The sequence below is a fragment of the Podarcis vaucheri genome, assembly GCF_965113315.1.
Source record: "Podarcis vaucheri genome assembly, chromosome: Z".
NCBI lineage: Eukaryota > Metazoa > Chordata > Lepidosauria > Squamata > Lacertidae > Podarcis > Podarcis vaucheri.
The window spans coordinates 4,804,414-4,826,332 of NC_138758.1; the positions used below are offsets into that span (position 1 = coordinate 4,804,414).

Here is a 21,919-nt window from a genome sequence, read left to right on the forward strand (position 1 = left end):
GCTTGGCGGAGATGAAAAAATGCCGCCTTTGTTATAGCTGTAATCTGCGCCTCCATAGAGAGGGAGGTATCGAAGATTACACCCAAACTCTTGACGGACGGTGCTGGCACTAATTGCACCCCTGCAAGAGATGGGAGTTGCCCCCTCAATCCCATATCGTCCCGTCCCAGCCAGAGGACCTCTGTCTTCGAAGGATTTAACTTCAACCGGCTCTCACGTAACCATCCAGCCACAGCTTCCAAGCATCTGATCAGTGTGTCTGGGGCCGAGTCAGGATGGCCATCCATCAACTGATAGAGTTGGGTGTCATCAGCATACTGATGGCAGCCCAGCCCAAAACTCCGGACAAGCTGGGCGAGGGGGCGCATAAAGATGTTAAAAAGCATCGGGGAGAGAATCGCACCCTGAGGCACTCCACACACCAAGGAGTGGCGGGATGACAATTCCCCCCCAAGCGCCACCCTCTGTCCCCGACCAGAGAGAAACGAGCGCAGCCATTGAAGGACTGTGCCCTGGATCCCCACGTCGGCGAGGCGGTGGTCCAGAAGTTCATGATCGACCATGTCGAAAGCTGCTGACAGATCTAGAAGAATCAGCAGCCCCGACCCGCCTCGATCCAGCTGTCTACGAAGATCATCTGTTAGGGCGACCAGAGCCGTCTCGGTCCCATGACCAGCGCGGAAGCCGGACTGGAATGGATCCAGAGCCGATGTTTCATCCAGAAACCTACCAAGCTGTTCAGCAACCGCTCTCTCAATCACCTTACCCAGGAATGGAAGATTCGAAACTGGGCGGTAATTGGCTAGATCTAAGGGATCTAATGATGTTTTCTTTAAGAGCGGACGCACCACTGCCTCCTTCAGTTCCCCTGGGAATGTCCCGGTGCCAAGGGACAAATTGATGATATCCCCCAGGGGGGCCCGCACCTCGTCTGGACATGCTCTAATCAGCCAAGACGGGCACGGGTCGAGAGGACAAGTGGTGGGCTTTCCAGCTCGGAGGAGTCTGTCCACATCGGCTGGGGATATCCGGTCAAAGTGGTCCAGTACTGGACCCGAGGACAGTCGAGGGGCCTCCAGTTCCTTTATTGTATCCAAATTGGCAGGGAGGTCATGGCGGAGCGACAGGACCTTCTCCGCAAAAAAGCTCGCAAATGCCTCACAGCTGTGTGTCGAATTGTTATTTAAATTTGGCTGTCCTTCGAGGGACGTTAAAGACCGAATTATACTAAATAATTGTGCCGGGCGAGAGCTAGCGGATGCAATGGAGGCCGAGAAGTAGGACTTCTTAGCGGCCTTCACTGCCATCTCGTAGGTTTTCATAAAAACCCTATAAGATGTTCTTGAGGCTCCGTCACGGGCACCCCGCCATACTCGCTCTAGCCGTCTGAGGTCCCGCTTCATTTTCCGGAGCTCCTCAGTAAACCAGGGAGCCCGGTTTCTGCGGGGTCGCAGAGGGCGCTTAGGTGCGATCTCATTGATGGCTGCCAGGAGCTGGGTATTCCAGCCCTCAACAAGCTCAGTCAATGAGTCGCCAGGGGGAGAAAGGTCCCGCAAGGCTTGGCGGAATCTATCAGGGTCCATCAGCCTCCGCGGGCGAGCCCAAATCGGCTCACCACCTAAGCAGGGTGGGGGTGGAACATCAATCCTGGCTTTCATAGCATAGTGATCAGACCATGGCACCTTCATCGAAGGAAACATGATCACATCTATACCAGCGCCAAAGATCAGATCCAGCGTGTGGCCTGCTTGATGTGTGGGGCCATGAAGCTCCCTGGGTGACCTTGAGCCAGTCACCGTCTCTTGGTCTGATCTACCTCACAGAGTTGCTGTGAGGATGAAATGCAACACTTTGAGATCCTTGGAATATAAAGGTGGTATAGAAATCTAATAAATAAAAACAAACAAACAAATTTTTTTGCGGGGGCAGGGGTACTTAATGCAACGCAGCCCAAACAACAGCTGATCTGAGCAGCTTCAATATGGAGAAGACCAGTCCTTTATGTCTCTGGAGCATCTGCCTTGCTGCTGCTGCTGCCGCCGCTGCCCCATTGCGCTGTGCCCTCCCCGCCGGGGCAATCCCCGCCTGTTTGTTCAATGCTTCTGGTAGGCCGAACGGGTTGCATGCCCATCTTTGGGCCGGGCTCCGGTTGCAGGGCCCTCCCCCTTGCCGCCTGCTAAAGATAGCAGGGCTCGTTTTTCGCCCAGCCCCGAAAGTTCCGGTCGAGAGAGCCTCTCTGACTGACAGGGATGCGTGCTGGACAGTGACAGAGCCGGCCCGGCTTGCTTGCTTGCCTGCCTGCCTGCCTGCCTTTGTGAGGGTCCGGATCCCCGACCCAGGAGATGGCTTTGCTCTGCTACAACAAGGGATGCGGTCAGAAGTTTGACCCGGAGAAGAACACGCAAGGTAAGTCAGAGGTCCGGGACCAGCGATGGGCGGCCTCTGATGTCCACGTGACTCCGTGCGAGTTCCCACGGCACTCAGGAGAACCGCAGGAAGTTTGTTTGCAAGGAAGCGTGCGTGTAAGTTAGGAGAGTTGCTTTAACAGTTGACACGTATGCATGTGCGCGTGTGCGCGTGTGTAGTATTACCGCTTGCTTGCTTTCCTGTGCCACTCCGGCGAGTTCAACAGGTGATGTGATCACCCCAGAGCTATGATAAGAGGCTAAATTTCTGCCTGATGTTCACAGGACAGGAATCTCTGTAAGAAGACAACAATATATTGTTGTTATTACAGTATTGTTACTAATCTTTACCGTTGATTAACTAAACCACACTCTCAAGGCAATTTACAGGTAAGATGATTAAAAACACTTAAAAACACAAAAGTAACAAATGCTTTTAAAACATGACCTTGTAGATGTGTCTCTGGCTGTGTACTCACCATACTTGTGAAGCATATACACACTGGAACCCCGGGAACTGTAGTTTACCCCTCAGCTACAATTCCCAGCACTCTTAACAAACTACAGCTCCCAAGGTTCTGGGGTGGGAGTTGCTTTAAAGGTACCGTGAGCCCTATAACCAGCACGTTCAAAGCAAATGTCAAGCAAGGAGAATGTCTCAGTCATCTGCAGAGTCTGTAGTATCATTGGTATGCTTCCAGAGGGGAAAAGGTGGAGTCTCCAAGGCAGAGAGAATTACTTCAAAAGCACCTCTTGGGCTACACACACACTTAAAGCACCCTGGGAACTGTAGCTTATTATGGGTGCCGGGAACTGTAGTTCTCTGTGGGGCAAACTAAAGTTCCTATTATCCTTAGGGGGAAAGCATGTATGGTGTATACACAGCCTTGGTTTACCTGCTCAGTGCCAGGGTTGCATTGCCAGAGCAAAAAAACAGACAATAGCAGTGCATTAGTGGACGCTCCACACATCCTTCAGTTTTATTAGTTGTTCTGTGATGCTTCCCCAATGTTAACATGTTATTGCTGTTGAAATGCCCCCCCTTCTGTTATAGATTGGATTATTGCAATGTGGGTCTACTCTTAGGCCTGGTCTGGAAGTTCCACCGGTGCAGAACAGTGGCGTAGCGTGGGTTCTCAGCACCCGGGGCAAGGCAAGTAATTTGCGCCCCCTAACCCGTGGATTTTAGCACTCGAGTCTCTTCCGCGCCCCCCCGATGTTGCGCCAGGTGCGGCAGGCCCCCCCTCCACCCCCCACGCTACGCCACTGCTCCCACCACAAGTCTTCAGGACAGCCATCCGAAGGCTGGCGTGGGGAGAAGGTCTCTCCGCCCCACCGCCAGGCTTCGGAGGAGGTCCGAGGACAGTGGGGTTCCTGCTTCCTCGAGGAGGGCCGGCCAAACGCGCCCCCCCAAATGTTGCGCCCGGTGCGGCCGGCACCCCTGGCACCCCCCACGCTACGCCACTGGTGCAGAATGCTACACCTAGACAGTTAGTGGGGATAAATTCTCACCAGCGCATAATTCCAAAGCTCAAAAGCTTGTGCTGACTGTCCATATGCTACTGGGGCAAGCTCTTTGCTTTTGTATTAATTTACAAGGCCCTTAGCCACCTGGGTCCAAGTTACCTTAGGGAGCACCTGATCCCTTATATCCCTACCTGATCACAGAGGTCTCTGGGGGACACACTGTTCTTGCCCCCCCCCATGGCTCAGATGCACAGCGTGTTTAGTATTGTGGGCACAATTTTGTGGAATTCCCTTCCTGTTGAGGCCAGAGGCCCCCTCCCTGTTGAACCTCTGGCACCTACTGAATGCTCTTATTATTATTATTATTACAGCAGGCTAAATCAATCAATCAATCAATCAATCAATCAATCTATTATTTGTACCCTGCTAATCTGACTGGATTGCCTCAGCCACTCTTGGCAGCTTCCAACATAAATAAAAACATAACACAACATTACACATTAAAAGACTTCCCTATTCAGGGCTGCCTTCAGATGTCTTCTAAAGATTATATAGCTACTCATTTTCTTGACATCTGATGGGACAGCATTCCATAGGGCGGGTGCCACCACCGAAAAGACCCTCTGCTTGGTTCTCCGTAGCTTCATTTCTTGCTGTGAGGGACCCCCCAGAAGGCCCTTAGAGCTAGATCTCAGTGTCTGGACTGAACGATGAAGGTGAAATCCTTCAATGGATTTTTAATTTTTAAAAAAACCTTTTCTTTTCTCTCATTACCAATAAATTTATAACATACAGATTACATAAACATCTCTCCCTCTCCAATTTTGGACTTTCCTCGGCTTCCGTTCCTGATTTATTTACCTCCTTATATATTCTGCATTATATTTTGAATTATGGTGCTGGAGGAGACTCTTGGGAGTCCCATGGACTGCAAGAAGATCAAACCTATACATTCTGAAGGAAATCAGCCCTGAGTGCTCACTGGAAGGACAGATCCTGAAGCTGAGGCTCCAATACTTTGGCCACCTCATGAGAAGAGAAGACTCCCTGGAAAAGACTCTGATGTTGGGAAAGATGGAGGGCACAAGGAGAAGGGGACAACAGAGGATGAGATGGTTGGACAGTGTTCTCGAAGCTACCAGCATGAGTTTGACCAAACTGCGGGAGGCAGTGGAAGACAGAAGTGCCTGGCATGCTCTGGTCCAGGGGGTCACGAAGAGGCAGACACGACTAAACGACTAAACAACATATATTCTGCTATCTTCTACAAATATCATACTTTTTCCTTTTATTACATTACCTATTCCCTATCCATAAAACTGTGAATGCTTATTTAAATCCTACCATCAGATCAATGTTCTTCCTTTGTTTCTGCAAATATAATATAAAAGGTTCCCACTCTTTTTCAAAATCCCTGTTGTCCTTTTCCCGAGGTCTGTGTGTCAGCTTCACCATCTCTGCATAACTCACCAGTTTTTCTTGCCATTGTTCTTTTGTTGGAATTTCTCCAGTCTTCCAATTCTGCGCTAGCAGTATTCTCGCTGCCGCCATTACATACATAAATAGTGTCCTTTTTTCTTTTGACAGGTGTTGCCCTAAAATGCCCAACAGGGAGGCCTCTGGTTGTTTAACAAATGTTATTTTAAACTTTTTTTAAAAAAATTCATTGTAAATCATTTCCCAGTATACCTTAACCTTTTTACAATCCCACCACATATGACAAAAAGTCCCTTCAACCTCTTTACACCTCCAACATTCCCTCTGTTCATTTTTATATCTTCATATAATTTTCCTTTAACAATATACAATATCAAATTTACTTTCCAGAGTTTTGTCCAATCTACAAATTGTATGCTGTGGCCTATATCTTGTGCCCATTTAATTATTACTGATTTCACTTCCTCATTTTTCGTTTCCCATTCCAAAAGAATGTTATACATTTTCTTTAATAATTTTGTGTTCTCTTCTATTATAGTGGTACCTCGGGTTAAGTACTTAATTCGTTCCGGAGGTCCGTTCTTAACCTGAAACTGTTCTTAACCTGAAGCACCACTTTAGCTAATGGGGCCTCCTGCTGCCACCGCGCAGCTGGAGCATGATTTCTGTTCTCATCCTGAAGCAAAGTTCTTAACCCGAGGTAATATTTCTGGGTTAGCGGAGTCTGTAACCTGAAGCATCTGTAACCTGAAGCGTCTGGCCCCGGTGATTTCCCTGCCTTTGCTTGGTTTATTGCATCTATAATTTCCTGCATAGTTATTTCCTTCAATGGATGTTAGATTTTCTAATTTTAACTGATTTTTTTTTGTATCGTACAATAGAGACTGTTGTAGTCAAGGGATATGTAATTTGTTTAAATAAATACGATAACTAACATAGCACAACAAAAGTCAAACAAAGCCCTAGGCTGTTTGTGTTTTGAAAAGCTGCAGGATTTCAGCAGGGGGCTATGGGACATGCACAGATAGGAAATGCAGCAACATGTTCACCCTGGAACCTTTGCAAGTGCGAACAGCATCAAAAGTGGGATCATGTGCAACCACTCCCCAATACTGCCCCAAGCACAAATTGTCCTGAATGCCCACTGAGAAGGATATCTGAGGGGCCAGGGGTGTGAAAAGTAATACCACTTGCAGACTTCACAAAGGGATCCAGTTGCCCACTGTGATAATGGGATGCAGGGCTACATGAGCCTTTGGCCTGATTCAGTAAGATGAGAGCCTGGATAGCTCCAGTTGGTTGGAGTGTGGTGGTGATAATGCCAAGGTTGCAGCTTTGATCCCCGTATGGGACATCAGCTTATTCCTGCATTGCAGGGTTGGACTAGATCAGTGTTTTTCAACCTTTTTTGGGCAAAGGCACACTTGTTTCATGAAAAAAATCACGAGGCACACCACCACTGTGTGCGGAGAGGGAGATGTCACAGCCCCGCTGCTCTCTATGGGGAATCGGATGAGAGCGGACCGCCTGTCCGCTCTCAACCGATCCCATCCGATCTGATCCCCACCCAGGACGGATGGAAAATAGGGTGGACACAGTCTGGCGCCCGCCTAGTGGGCGAAAATTTGACATTTATTTTTAAAAAAAATCTTTCGAATTTTTCAATTTTTCCCACGGCACACCAGGCAACATCTCGCGGCACACTAGTGTGCCACGGGACAGTGGTTGAAAAACACTGGACTAGATGATCCTCAGGGTCCCTTCCAACTCTAGGATTCTTCTGGCTGAAGTGTTGACTTCTACCATTTTTGTTTCCCGCTCTCAGACTCCTGCCTCTACCACCCGGGTTTACCCATCTTCCATGATGCCTTGAAGGTGAGTTGGTTGACCAGAGCAGGGCAATGGGTTGAAGATCATCACTGCTGTGCCACATCCTTGCATAGGATTGCGCAGGGTCTGACTGGGCAGTGGGGTCTGGAGAGACTGGCATAAGGCATGAGAATAGCAGGTTGTTCATCAGGTATGTGTGTGTATGGGGGGCATCCTGTTGCTTTACATTTTGGCTGGGCTTAGTAGCCCTTGGAATTCCTATCATACCACTTTAAACTGTCATGGCTCCCCCCCCCCAAAGACCCCTGGGCACTGTAGTTTGTTAAGGGTGCTGACTGTGAGTTGTTAGGAGCAAGGGAGGATTTAGGGCTGTGCAAGGGAAGGAGAGAAGGCAGAGGCACTGCACTTTGGAAAGGAGCTGTGAGACTCTGACAGTGTTTTAGAAGCCTCCCTTCTCTTTCCCAAAACCTAGTTAATGCATTCCCAACTTTGGGGTGCTATGGGAGCTTGGGAGGGCTCCAGGGCCCTGCCAGAACCTCATGCCTCTTTCCAAAAGCAGAACTGTCCCCTCACCCAGTTTTGTAAAAGCAGCATGAGGGCTGGGTGTGTGTGCAAATTTTGGCGCCATTCAAGTCTGCCAATGATAGAAGACCCCCTCCCTCACAGAGCTGCAGTTCTCAGGAACCTTAACTAGCTGCAGTTCCTGCAGTTCTCCAGGGAACTGTTCAATGTACGCTGAGGATGTGAACTTGGCTTTCTCGCTTCATGCTCCACGGCTGTGAATTAAGAGCATCTGTCCTGTGCCCACCATTTACTGTGAGGACTGGGGAACTGGAGGTATGAGTTTGCAAAAAATGCCCCTGTCCTCCCAGCATCAATGCTGCATTCTGGGACTTGTTGCCCTGCCCCCCTGGTGTTACTGGTGGTTAAAAAAGAAAATATGCTAGTCCTCTAGCTGTAAAAGAGCACACAGGTTTTCCCTGCCAGACACCAGTATTAAATTTCTAGTTGCCTCTGGTGGGTTGCTGTGTTTGTGAAATGGAGGACTTACCCCTATGTTATTCCTCCCAGGGCTGGTCTTGCTGCAAGAAACGAACCACCGACTTCTCAGAATTCCTCTCCATAAAGGTGTGTTCTGTGCCCCTTGGATCTTCCCCTTCACCCCATTGTACGGGCTCCTGTGAGCCAAATGAGTTTTGACCAATCTCTGGTGTGCCACTCTTTTGGGTGAATTTCTTTGAACTGTATGAGCCCTATGTTGGAGGTTCAGGCAGATGTAGAGTCATAGGAAGCTGCCTTATACTCAGCCAGACCATCTAGCTCAATGTTGTCTACATGGACTGACAATGGCTCTCCAGGGTTTAGGGATCTCTTTCAGCCCTACTTGGAGACACCAATGATGGAATCTGGGACTTTCTGCACGCAAAACAGACGCTCTGCCACTGAGCTATGGCCCCATCCCATCTCAAAGGCTTAGAGCAGGTAATTAACAACTGGAAAGCAGCCAAACAAGCACTAGCAAAACAGCTAAATTAAAATGGCTAGTTCAGCAAAGGTAGCAGATGGTGACATGTTATATTGACGAACACTGGATCAATCTGTCATGTCTTGAACATATAAAGCTGAGCTTTCATAAATCAGGCCAACTGGACCACCTAGCCTAATATATTCTTTCCGCTTGGTAGTTTTGCAACTGAGATCCTTTTAGGGGGGAGATGTTGGGAACTGAATTGGGATGTTCTGTGTGCAGAACAGGTGGTCTACCACAGAGCTATGGCCGCCACCTCCATCTCTTATGGCAGACACTCACATGAATGTGCTTGCAGATGTAAGCAGCCAGTGCATGGAATAGGAGAGCGCTCACTTTCAAGGGCAGGAGGGACCTTCCTCACAATATAAATGAGTGCTACTAATATGCTGTGGCAATGTGGCATATGGGCATGCTCCTTTGCTTACAAGTACATGGACACATCATGTGCCTTCTGCAGAGGTATTTTGTAACATGTGAAGGGGCCCTTAGTGGGCCACTGGTTCCTACAGCTTTGGGCACTTCCAGACGACTTGTTAATTGAGCATTCCACCTGATTTGGTTGTGGAGAGGTTCAAACTAGGGCCGGACGCTATGCATTTTGTCCCCAAAGGGCTGCACCAAAGGTTATCACAGCAATGAGAAGCCTCCAGAGCCAGAGGAGGCCTCGAGCAAGCCAAAGGTCAAGACAAGCACTGAGGTCATCATCCAGGGGCCAAAGTCAGCAGAGATGATGGAGCGTGAGAGGCCCAGGTGAGGTGGGGAGAAAGGGCAGGCCATTCTCCTGGGACCAGGGGCAACGGGTTAAAAAATTGCCTTGTACCATACCCTCCAACATTTATCCAATGAAAATAGAGATATCCTATACAATAATAATGATAATGATACCCCACCATCTGATTCGGTTAGCCAACACATATAAAACATAATAAAACATTAAATATTAAGAAAAACGTCCCTATACAGGTCTGCCTTCATATGTCTTTTAAACGTTGTATAGTTATCTCCATTTCGGGGGGGTGTGTGTGTCACATAACTGAGCCAAAACCAACATTTCTCTGATGGAAATAGGGATGTCTTAAGGAAAAGCAGTACATTCCAGGATCAAAAACGAAACCAGGATGGCTTCTGTAAATCTGGGACCGTCCCTGGAAAAAAGGGACACTTCAGGGTCTGTTATACTGAGCCAGACCATTGGGCCATCCAGCTCAGTTTCATCTATCCTGATAGACAGCATCTGTCCAGGGCATTGAGCAGAGACATTCCCAGCCCTACCTGGAGCTGCCATTTGGGGCTGAACCTGGGACCTTCTGCATGCAAAGCAGACGCTCTGCTACTGAGCTACAGGCTCTTGCTGGATCAAACCAAGAGTCCCTCTAGTATAGCCTACTGCTCCCCTCGATGGCTAGCCAGATGCCTCTTGCAACCCCCCCAAGGAGACAGTGAAGGCAGCATCCCTTCCTTGTTGTATGCCCCAGTGTCTGCCACTGAGAGGCAGACTGCCTCCAGGTATGAAGGCCCCATTTTGGTGCTAATTCCGGTTTAAAGCCCTGGGGCCTTGTGGCAGGGAATTCCACAGGTGAACTGTGCATTTTGTGAAGGGGGTGGCACATGGTGAAAACAGCAGCGTCCCCACCTTCTTGGAACCCTGTTTCAGATGAAGCTTGGCAGTAACTCTGAATCTTCATATATAATCAAATCTCTTTTGTTTTTTATTTTGTTAATGTTCTCCAGTTCTGATGAGCCTAAACAGCTGCTGCCTGTGAAGGTGTCCGGATCTCTGGCGCAGGCCCTGAGCAAGCTGGATTTGACCCGCAAGGACCACCCGCCAGTTCAAGGCTCAGCAGACACTCGTAAGAGCCTTGCTGGTTTGGGAGGGTGAGGTGGGAAATAACTACAAAGGGGTACAGGACAGGTATTGTACTTGGAAAGGATTCCCCCAAGTTTTGGTGCCTGCAGACATATTTGGAAATCTAAGAAACTGTTGTGGGCTGGGCACTCCAAAATACCCCTTTCACAGAATAAAAACAAACAATGTCCAGAACCCCCTCTCAAAAACAGACAAAACTCACCCCCGAAAGAAACAAATAATACTGCATCTGCAGCAAATGTTTAAAGCACATTTGACACATGTTTAAAGCACATGGCTCTCCCCAGAGAATCTTTGGAATGGTAGATTACCCTTCCCCCAAAGCTATAATTCCCAGCACCCTTAACAAACTACAGTTCCCAGTATTCTTTGTGGGAAAGCTATGCACTTTAAATATATGGTGGAGATGCGGCAGGGGGCTCCCCCATCTTGTTTAAGGCCCAAGGTCAAGAAGTCCAAGCAGTTTGAGCAACCAGATGTTTTCATTTTAGAAAATCTGAGCTGGGTTCCCTTTCTGCTACAAGCGGGAGCCTGCGGTGGCTACCTGTTCCTCTGCTGGATAAAAATGTAAACTCTTGGTATCCAGTACAGCACTAGAACATGAGCTTTATTACAGGGGTGTTTGGGGTTGCTGCCTTTGTGCTGAGCATCGACAGGCTCACCTGCCCACCTCCCTTTTTATGGGTCTGATAGCAGTGCACAGCAAATCAGTCACCCAGATCTACAAGCTCAGGGCTGTTAGTTAGCATAGGATCTCCCTGGACTTTAATGAACCGCAGTGGATTGCACTTTGCAGAGTCAACAGGGCTAAGCTCCTAGAAGTGGGGGGGGGGTGTCATTTGGGGGTTTGCAAAGTGCCCTCAAGATGTTTGCCTGACTTTGCATTTGTGCCTCCCCACAACAGCTTCCCTGGAGGTGAGCGCTGGCACCACCTGCAAGAACTCTGGCTGCAAGGCGGTGAGTCCTGTGTTTGGGTTTGCCCCTCCCTTTCTAAACTCCCGGCATGTCTCCTCAAGCCTGTGCTCTCTTTCCATCAGAGTTTTCTCAGATTTCCAATACTGCCCCCCCCCCACCGCTGTTCATTTACACCCTCCGCTCTGAGACTTTGCATCTCTGACGTGAACTTCTGACCAAGCCTTAAGGCAACCTACCCCAGCCACACATTTTGGAGTACTACCCCATGGTTCCCAGCCGTCATCGTTACCTGTAGTTCAACATTTGGAAGAGCACCAGGTTGGGGGAGATTGCTATACCCTGTCTGATTGTGAAAGGATGGGGTTTCTGGGATATTTATCCAGCATGGAATTTAGAGCTGAGGATGAGGCAGTTCACATACATTTCACAGAACCAGGGAAAGGTGTGGCTGGCGCTCATGGGAGTTGTAGTCTGACCACATCTAGAGGGCGCCAAGTTTATTTATTTATTTGCTGTATTCACATCCCACCTCTTTCTCCAAGTTGCTCAAGGCAGCTTACGTGGTCCCCCCCTCCATTTAATCCCCACAACAACCCTATGTGGGAGGTTAGGCTGAGAGGCAGGGAGTGGCCCAGAGCTACTCGGTGAGCTTCATGGCAAAATTGGCCTTTGAACCTGGTCCCCACCTAGTCCGGCACTCCAACTGCTATACCACACAGTCTCTTGTGGTAGTTGCAGTCCAGCGTTTGGAGGGTACAACATTGAGGAAGGTTGCCTCAAGCCTAGAGCCCAATCTGTGGAGGCTGCTCAGTTTCCTCTTCCTAGGTCTCAATGCAGAAGGTCAGCAGCAGGAAGGATGGGGACAGAGGTGGAATTTCTTGCTTCTGTCTTTCATTGGCTCTGGCGCCACCTACTGTTGGGCTCCATGCCACCTGCCAATCCCAAAGAATACCAGCCACCACTGGCCTTGATCCATGGTTTCTCCACTCCAAACAAGATTCCTGCTGGGAAATGGAGCCCACGGCTGTGGCTGGTGCATCAGGAAGCAAAGGGTTGGCCTGGGGCTTCTCTGGCCAGCAGAGAGATGGTTTGGCTGCCTCTGCCTCCCGCAAGGCTGCTTGGCTGACCTTTCTGCCCTGGCTTATCTTCCAGGTTTACCAGGGAGAAGAAAGCGATAGGGAGACCTGCACATTCCACCCTGGGGTGCCTGTCTTCCATGAAGGGTAAGGCGTAATTCCTCCAGCCCTGCCTGTGGGATCATGGGGTGCTTCCTCTCCCATGTTCAACCCATGCTGGCCAGCTGGAGGACGGTTTCTCTTTGTCAGCAGTTGTGTTCTGGTGCACAGGCTATTCTGTCCCTGCGTTGTGCTTTGCAGGGTGCAATACCCTTGGAGCTCTTTTATCATACTCGTACAGCTCGAGCAGGTCGTTCCAGGGTGCGGAATCAAGTACACAGCACTGGACCCCCATCCATATCTGGCAAAATCCAGGACTCCTCCCCCAAATACTTCTGCTTAATAGAGCTCACCTCATGCACATGCTTTCCCTGTGCTCACTCCAGTCAATCAAGCTTCTGCCTCCCCCCATCCTGTAGATTCTAGTGAGGATGATCCATTCCAAGGCAGCTTGTGACAAAAAGTAGCCTAAATGGCCATTAGAGCTCATTGTTCCCCATCAGTGAAAAGCCCAAAGTTGTCACAAAATAATTGGACATTTTTGAGCTATTTTTTAAGGGACATGGGCAAGAACAACACTGCTGACATCAGTTGCCATACATGCAGATTTTCCTGAACATTTAGCTGATTTCCGCCCAGATTCTGCTTTCGGCTGCAGTATTCTGGGCGTGACATATGGCAGCCCAACCTAAGAAGAGCCGGCATTCTGTTCTCACGGTGGCCAACCAGATGCCCCTTTGGGAAACCTGCAAACACTCCTCCTTCCTGAAGTTTCCAGCAACTGATATTCAGAAGCATTGGTGCCTCCAGCTGTGGAGGCAGAGCATAGCCTCCATCATGGCTGGAAGCCCTTGATAGCTTTATCCTCTTCCATGAATTTTTTCAATCTTCTTTTAAAGCCATCCAAGTCCATGACCATCCCTGCCTCCTGTGGGAATGAGTTCTTTAGTTTAACTAAGTGCTGTGTGTGTGTATATGTCCCTCCAGTCTTCCAATCTTCTGTTGGCAACCAGATAGCTTAGGAACAATTTGCTACACTCAAATAGCCAAAGTAGGATCAAGGCAAGAATTCAGGGGTGGCTTAATTCTCAGCCTCTTTCCTGTGCTTCTCTCTCCTATCGGTTCATTTGATCCCCCACCCTCCCAGCATGAAATACTGGAGCTGCTGTGGAATGAAAACCACCGACTTCACGGCATTCCTGGAGCAAAAGGGTTGCAGCCGAGGGAAGCACACCTGGGTGAAGAAGCAGGTGAGGAACACACGCTCCTCTGGTCCCCTATTAGGGATGGGCAAATCTCTCCATTTCAGTTTTCTCAGTCTCTTTCCCCTCTCCTCCCTCCGTTTCTTAAATTCAGCTCCCCACATGTCCGCAGAAATTTCTGGATTTTTAAAAATCCCCATTAAAATTAATCAGCGGGCTGGTGTGAATTTCTCCTAACAAACCTATTTTTGCATGCGGTTTTGAGCAATGCACACATTTCTGCAAGGTGTTTTGATGGGATTTCATGCGTTGTTCTCACATATATACAGTGGTACCTCGGGTTACATATGCTTCAGGTTACAGACTCCACTAACCCATAAATATTACCTTGGGTTAAGAACTTTGCTTCAGGATGAGAACAGAAATTGCGCCGTGGTGGCAGCGGGAGGCCCCATTAGCTAAAGTGGTACCTCAGGTTAAGAACAGTTTCAGGTTAAGAACGGATCTCCAGAACGAATAAAGTTCTTAACTTGAGGTACCACTGTACTTGGAAGTGCTGGTCGTTCACTTCTTCCCCATGACCTTCACACACACACAAAGTAATCCATTAAAGGTGATTGAGAGCCTGCACCTTAAGTGAGTTAATAGTATGAGATGTATTTGAATGTTGCACGTGATGGTGAAAGTAGATGTGATGTAGGAGGGTTGTGATAAGACTATATCAGGGGGGGAAAGAATAGGCCCCATTAGCTAAAGTGGTGCTTCAGGTTAAGAACGGACCACTGGAACGAATTAAGAACTTAACCCGAGGCACCACTGTACATGCATTTTGACACATACTTGCCCCTCTTAAACACATTGCTTGGCTGGAGAAATGCTTTGCAAAATGTGAAGTTCACATTTGAAGGATAGCTGTGTTCTAGTTCAGGAATTGGGTTGAGAAGTGCAAATTAGGTTAGTTTCTCATTAAAATGCAAAAAAGAAAGAAAGAAAGAAAGAAAGAAAGAAAGAAAGAAAGAAAATTTATCCCCCTCCTCTGCTTGTCAACCACCTTGGTGTGCTTACTGGGCTTCCTATGAAAAGGGGCTCCTTGCCTGTCTTCACCCTTGCTTTGCAGCTAATATACCCTCCCCCCACCAACCTTTCAAGGCCCACCTGCCTTGAGGGAAGTGGCTGCTCCATAAATAGGACGTGGGCAGGTGGGAATGTTAACTGGCTCTTTTTGGCAGCAGGACAAGAAGTTGGTCTCTTGCCGGCAGGACTGGCACCAAACCGGCAGCCAAGTGGTGGTGACCATCTATGCCAAGACCCCTCTGCCAAATCTCAGCTCTGTGAAGGCCAACCGCACAACGGTAAGGAAGGGCAGACAGTGCCCCGAGGAGGGCTATCTGCCCCTTGGAGCAACCTTGGCGCTGCTGAGTGCAGTGCTGGCCTGCATGGCGAATGTGCGATCATTGTATTCTCCAAAATGAGATGGGTGTGGTCAGTGCTATTTTTCTAGAAAAAGAGGTGCCAGAACTCACCATGAACGCCTGCCTTTTTCCTCTTATAATGGCAATGGCGCCCATCTGAGAGGTGCCAGAACTGAGTTCTGGTGAGTTCCAACTGGGAAAAAAAGCCCTGGGAGTGGCAGTGGGGGTCCTACAGCAGGACAAAATTGTACTGAAGTTGCCTCCTCTTTTTATCCCCCTTCCTGCAGCTGGACATTCATATTACTTTCGAAGGAGATAAGGTTTTCCAGGCAGAGTTGGATCTCTGGGGGGTAAGTTTTGGGTTGCTTCACTTGGTAACAAACTATAATTTTTTTAAAAAAATGAAAAAAATATGTGGGACGGGGCCTGTGTTGAGGGTGCAACAACAGCTAAAGCTATTGAATTCCTACTGCATGAGCAGCTGTTAAACACACAGGAAAAATACAGTTACCTTGCAGTTCCACAGTTTGGCTACAGTGGGGAAGCCTAAACATGCCCTCCACTCGCATAGCAGACCTTATAGCATGGCACAGCTATAAATATGCTGCCTAGTGTGTCCAGTCATTGGATCCCTCCTTCTTTCCCTCAGAAGTTCTCCCCTGCCTGCAGCCAAAGGTTCCAAAAGCCATGATGCTGGCTCCTACAAGAGGCTACTAGCTGTGATGACTGCCCTCTGATAATCTGTTGCCTGAAGCAGTTGCCTTCCTTTGCCTAATGTTAGGGCCATCTCTATACCATACTATGCCTTGGCTCTGTGACAACAGTGAGTCAGAGCAGTATTCATTACATGGCACTCTTCTCCTCTCCAGGTCATCAATGTGGAGAAGAGCTTTTTGAACATGTTGCCCTCCAAAGTGGAAATTACCCTGAAGAAGGAAAACGCTGTCACCTGGGCTAGGCTGGAGCACCCCCAGGGCAAATCACAAATGTTGCGGCAGCAGCAGCAGCTGGAGACAGACAGCTTGGAAAGCCAGAAAGCCAGAGGAGCTCATCTGGAAGAGGAGTCCGACGACAGCTTGAGCTGGTCAGAGGAGGAGGAGGAGGAGGAATGGGAGGAAGGAGAGAAGAGCCAAGCCCCCCCTGCTAGCCACGACTCTGATGGGAAGTGAGTCGCAGCTGAGTGCTGCAGCCTGTGGAATTGGGAATGGGCTGGACTGTTCCCAGCTCTGATCTGTGTTGCTGAAAACAGGGGCACCAACCGGGTGCTACAGGAAGAATGCCCACTGTTTGCCAGGGACAGACTATGCCTGATGCTCCTCCTCTTCTGTCCAGGGCTGCAGAGCTGTCTGGATTGGGATGTAGGTGAAGGGAGGTGGGGGGGGCATATCCAGGGTGGTGGGAACCGGTGTATGGAATTTCCCCATCCCCTCTTTTGTTTGTATCTCTGCTGCTGCATCTCATTCATGGAATAAGAAACTTTCTTCAATAAAAAGGAAGATGAAAAGTATACTATGAAAGTACCACCGTCTTGGGCAGTGTTTTTGTGGTTGTGTTTGACTCTTGGGAGATTGTGCTTGGCTCAGGGTTGGGGGTGAGGGGAACATAGGAAGCTGACTTCTAGCTCAGTCTTTGTCCATGCTGGCAGTGATAAGAATTGCCGGTCTGTTAAGTGCCGTTAAGACTCTCTGCGCTTGAGTATGGCATCGAAAGACTGCACTCTGCCGTTTAATTCATTAAGAGACCAATATAAGCTGCAGCCTCTGGGCGTTAGGAAAACAAGAAGCTGGCTTTATACAGAATCATACCATTAGATTATTGCCCAGTATTGTCCAGCTTGACTGGCAACAGCTATCCAGAGTCTGAGGCAGGGGATCTTTCCAACCCTACCTGGAGAAATGAGGGACTGGACCTGGGAGCTTCTGCATGCAAGCAGATGCTCCAAGACTGAGTCATGGTCCTTCTAGGCTTTGTGTGGGTTTCCATTTCTGAATTGGGGTTGCCTTCACGTACCTGCTCTGGACAAGGCACAGCATCATTCAGACAATTCAGAGCAAGCAAAGGGAAAGTAATTCTTCACATAGTGCACAGTTGAACTATGGGATTGGGTCTCATTAGATGCAATGGTGGCCACCAGCTTAGGTGACTTTCAAAGGAAATCAGAACTCATGGAAAAGGAGGCTGTCAATAGCCATGATGTGTTGTCCCTCCACTGTAAGAGGCAGTATACCTGTGACTTGCTGGGAGTCACAAGTGGGAAGAGTGCTGTTGTGCTCAGGTTGCACTTTCAGGTTTCCCCCTGTGGCATCCAGCTGGCCACAGTGACAGCAGGACTCTGGGCTACATGGACTTTGGGACTGATGCAGCAGCCAGTCTCTTCTGGTGCTCCTACCATTTTCAGAAAGGGAAAGGATGTAGAAGGAGCAGAAGCAAGGGAAATGTATGTTTGCCCCTAGCAGAATTTTGATCCACCTGAACAGTTTCAGGCGTTGGAGGGAATTTTTGGGGGCGTTGAAGCTGTGCAAGGGTCAGTTTGCAGGCTTGGAGAAGTGGTGATAATAACTATCCATTGAAATGACTACTTCACAGAGTTGGAAAACGAGAACAGCCTGATGCCAGGGTGGAGAACACCTTTCTCAAAGACCTACCTTCTTGGCATATGCCAATGGTGGGCTCGGCCAGAGGCAAAACTGGGCAGACCAATTAATGTAAATTTTACCTTCGCACAGTAGGCTTGCTTGTGCACACGCTTTCTCCTCCATCCAGGCATGCAAGAAGCATTATCAAACTTCATTGTAGCAATCAGGCCAGGCAAAAAGACTCCATGAAGGTGCAAAGCAGGGCCAGTAGAGGATGTCTGTGTGTGATGGGGGGAGGGGGGGCTGTAGAAAGTCCCAAGGGGGCTGGAGAGCTGCATTCAGCTCCTGAAACTGAGCCCCCTACCCTGACCTACATAGAAACTAGGAGAAGAGTATGCTCTGTCTGTTCTGAGCTGCAGGCCCAAAGTGGTTTGATGCAGGGATACTAAAGAAGGATGGAGACAACTCCAGAATGGCCTGTTCTAAGTGCTTTATTAAAAGAAAGGTATAAACTCACAACACAGCATGCAGAGCCTCACAGTCTTTACAGACATGGGATGGAAACAGCAACAGAGAGAGGTCATCATGACCTGCCTGCAAAGTGCTAATATGCTAAGCATTACTTACACAAAAGACAGCTTGCGTCAATTTGTCCAGAACCTCCCCTCACACCTGGCTGGTGAGGCCATAGGTGGCAACTGTCCAAAGCCTCTCCCCTCTCTGGGCCTAGAGCCCAACATCCCAAGGTCCGCAGATAAGCGCAGCATCAAAGCAAATTCATTAGTATACATCAAAGCAAGCTCGTTAGCATACATCAAAGCAAGGGAACATAAACATATATGAGCTCATTCTTGCAACGACTACCAATTAATTGTAGGGTTATCTTGAATACCAAGATGGCGCTTGCAGAGCTTCTGGAAAATTTCACCTTTGGTTCAATACAGTGTCCTTCAGGCACATGGTGACCTGTGAGAATTCTGGAGTTCCTGGAAGCAGGTTGCCAAGGAACAAAGCCTGCCTGCCTGCGTGGCCATGGGTGATATGACAAGTAAGGTAACACCTTTCAAGGTATTACCTTGAAAGTATTACCTTGAAAGTGCTATGTTCTGGAAGTGGTATGTCATAAGAGAGCATATGCACGTTAGCTTTTGCAAGAGCTGTTGTTTTCAGCAGGCTGGCCACAAATTTGTGTTCTTTTCCCTGTCACCATCTCAACTTTAGCTAGCTTTTCATTTTCCCTGATGGGAAACGATGTGTCACTCAGAAAGCACACATAACTAGCCCAATAGCATGTATCTGGGCTGATATGGGGGCAGCAACTGCTTGACACAACATCTTGTGATCTCCCGACAAACAAAGCAGAATGAATGCTTAAGAAATATCTGATGTCATCTAATCTCCCTGCAAAGAAAGCAGGATGAATACTCAATAAGCTGATAACCTGGAAACTACCTCAGAGAGGTACCAGCTCTGGATGAAAAGGTGCTAGGGATTGAACCAGGAACATTTTGAATGCAAAAATATGTGCTTTCTACCACCTTGTTCTCCTGTGGCCTAGTATGAGTGAATCACTGGATGGCCACAGCTGCTGGGCGCCAGCATGTAGAAGTATAGGAAGTGTGAATGGAAATGCTTTATGTTCCCATGTCCATGCAGGAATATACACGTTGCCTCTGTTCTGCCATACCAGTGACATCATGCTTTGGTGCTTGAATTGTCTACTGGAACTAAGAAATCAGGGTGATAAATGAATGTCTGCCTTAACTGCATGAAATGCAGAAAAACACAGGCGGTGATAATTATGTAACATAGGCAAGTTGTTGATAACACAGGCATTCTGACATTGACAAGGAAATGAACAAATATGAATTAAACATCATTTATCTCGATTCAATCAGATGTGATAGTGTGGAACCTCTTGATAGCTTGTAACTCAGCAGTTTCATGTTGCAGCCTCCTGTTGAAATTGCTCTAGGATGAGCTCTCTAGAATCACTTACAGAAAGAACTGGAAGGTTGAAATGTTCCCCCCAAAGGGCTTTTAAATATTGTCATACCTGATGCCAAAATTTGTGACCATTAATTTTTTTCCACAGAACATAGCTGGCAGATGATAGCATGCATGACATTGGAAGATGAGGTGATTGAACCCCAGATGTTGTGAATGGACGAGGGTGTTCAGGCATATGCCCCTAGAGAGAAAGAGTGTAACCCTAACCCCTATTTAGTAAATGTAACGGGACCCCTGACCATTAGGTCCAGTTGTGGCCGACTCTGGGGTTGCGGCGCTCATCTCGCTTTATTGGCCGAGGGAGCCGGTGTACAGCTTCTGGGTCATGTGGCCGCATAAGTCGCTTCCGGTGAACCAGAGCAGTGCACGGAAATGCCATTTACCTTCCTGCCGGAGCGGTACCTTTTTATCTACTTGCACTTTGACGTGCTTTCAAACTGCTAGGTGGGCAGGAGCAGGGACCGAGCAACGGGAGCTCACCCCGTCACGGGGATTCGAACCGTCGACCTTCTGATCGGCAAGCCCTAGGCTCTGTGGTTTAACCCTCCGCACCACCTGCGTTCCAACACCCCACTGAATTCAATAGGACTTACTTCTGAGTACAGTGGTACCTCGGGTTAAGTACTTAATTCGTTCCGGAGGTCGTTCTGGAGGTCCGTTCTTAACCTGAAACTGTTCTTAACCTAAAGACCACTTTAGCTAATGGGGCCTCCCACTGCTGCCGCACCGCCGGAGCATGATTTCTGTTCTCATCCTGAAGCAAAGTTCTTAACCCAAGGTACTATTTCTAGGTTAGTGCAGTCTGTAACCTAAAGCGTATGTAACCTGAAGCATATGTAACCCAAGGTACCACTGTATTTCGGGGTTAGCGGAGTCTGTAACCTGAAGTGTATGTAACCTGAAGCGTATGTAACCCGAGGTACCACTGTATACATTATTTGGATTGTGTGGTCACCCTCTCTGAACTCAGGGATCATTCCTTCTGAGTAAATGAGTAATGGAGCAGGGATGCATGATGTTTGTGCTGCTGATTTCATGTATGGTCTCAAAAACCTCAGCCATCACCTCAGTCGAAACTGGCCTAAGGTCACACAGGCATGTCTTATTCCTAGGGCTGTCATCTGAGTGGAGAAATTCCTTCTTAACTGATTCATCACATGTGTTTTTAGCTGATGAATTGATCAAATTAATGATTTGATCTTGATTTAATATTTGTATTCTGCTTTTCCAACAACAAATGTTGAGCTCAAAGCTGTTATTGTCAGCATCCATCAGTCTTGCAAGACAATGGAAAAATGTGCCATTAAGGGTAAAGTCTAAGCACTGGAGAATTACAGCACCTGCTATGGCTGCAGAGAGCGATACGTTAGAGACATGTGTTGTTGCAGGTGGGGCAGATGAAGGTATCTGATTGTGTTGCTGCATCTGCAGCAAGGCGTTTCTTCTCTCTGCGCTCCTCCCAGCAGCCATTCCTCCCCTAGGCACTGTTCTGGATACATGACCTGACTGTCTCCAGGCACTGTGGCCGTCGTCTGCAAGGGATCCCCACATGACAGTGTCAATGGCAGCTCACAATAATCGCAACAGCACTGCACACACACATTGTAAACACTATAACATTGAATACAGTAACATATAAATAACTCGATGATAAATTCATCAGCAATTCAGTAAAATCACAATAATTCAAAATATTAGAAAGAGCTGCTGAGCTATGCCAGGCGACCTCCTCTCTTGGGGAAGAGGCTTCTTTCCCCCCTCAGAGTTCCCGCACAACTCTCTACGTTTCCAAACCAGACTTAATGCCTGCAACCGTTTTTTGTTTTTCCAAATCTCCACAACCTCCTTGCGAGGTAGGCTAGCTAATGCCCTCTTTCAGTCTGGGAAGCCGCGGAAACTACATCTCCCATCAACCCCAGTCGCTGGCCACGGAAGCCTCCCCTACGCAAGGAAAACCATAGACCGAGGCGGGAAAAGAGAGAGGACGGAAGTCAGCCCTGAGCGGACGCCGGAGGAAGCTCGGCTGGCTCCCGGCCACCGTAGGTTCGGGCTGTGTGTGTGTGTGTGTGTGTATGTGTGCCCGGCGGGCCGT

At 48.5% G+C, this 21,919-nt stretch overlaps 1 protein-coding gene across 4 annotated transcripts; it reads left to right on the forward strand.

The window, feature by feature from the left end:
* Nucleotides 1-2,146: 2,146 nt before the first annotated feature.
* ITGB1BP2 (integrin subunit beta 1 binding protein 2) lies at nucleotides 2,147-16,761 on the forward strand. Of its 4 annotated transcripts, none has more exons than XM_082208012.1 (11): nucleotides 2,147-2,406; nucleotides 7,135-7,184; nucleotides 8,211-8,267; nucleotides 9,281-9,420; nucleotides 10,402-10,520; nucleotides 11,439-11,494; nucleotides 12,605-12,675; nucleotides 13,775-13,877; nucleotides 15,059-15,181; nucleotides 15,529-15,591; nucleotides 16,111-16,761. In XM_082208012.1, exons 1-11 carry the CDS (start codon nucleotides 2,343-2,345, stop codon nucleotides 16,408-16,410), a joined length of 1,146 nt encoding a protein of 381 aa, XP_082064138.1. In that variant the 5' UTR covers nucleotides 2,147-2,342; the 3' UTR covers nucleotides 16,411-16,761. The 4 variants fall into 4 exon arrangements, with proteins under 4 accessions (XP_082064138.1, XP_082064140.1, XP_082064139.1 ...); XM_082208014.1 differs by having other exon boundaries at nucleotides 2,148-2,406; nucleotides 11,442-11,494; XM_082208013.1 differs by having other exon boundaries at nucleotides 2,152-2,406; nucleotides 15,062-15,181.
* The last annotated feature ends 5,158 nt before the right edge of the window (nucleotides 16,762-21,919 follow it).

Bases quoted from the DNA above. Each gene is read 5' to 3' on its own strand.
- ITGB1BP2 (XM_082208012.1), top strand. From the start codon at position 2,343: ATGGCTTTGCTCTGCTACAACAAGGGATGCGGTCAGAAGTTTGACCCG. The intron at 10,521-11,438 runs GTAAGAGCCTTG...GCCTCCCCACAA, and splicing joins TCAAGGCTCAGCAGACACTC to CAGCTTCCCTGGAGGTGAGC. The intron at 12,676-13,774 runs GTAAGGCGTAAT...CCACCCTCCCAG, and splicing joins GTGCCTGTCTTCCATGAAGG to CATGAAATACTGGAGCTGCT.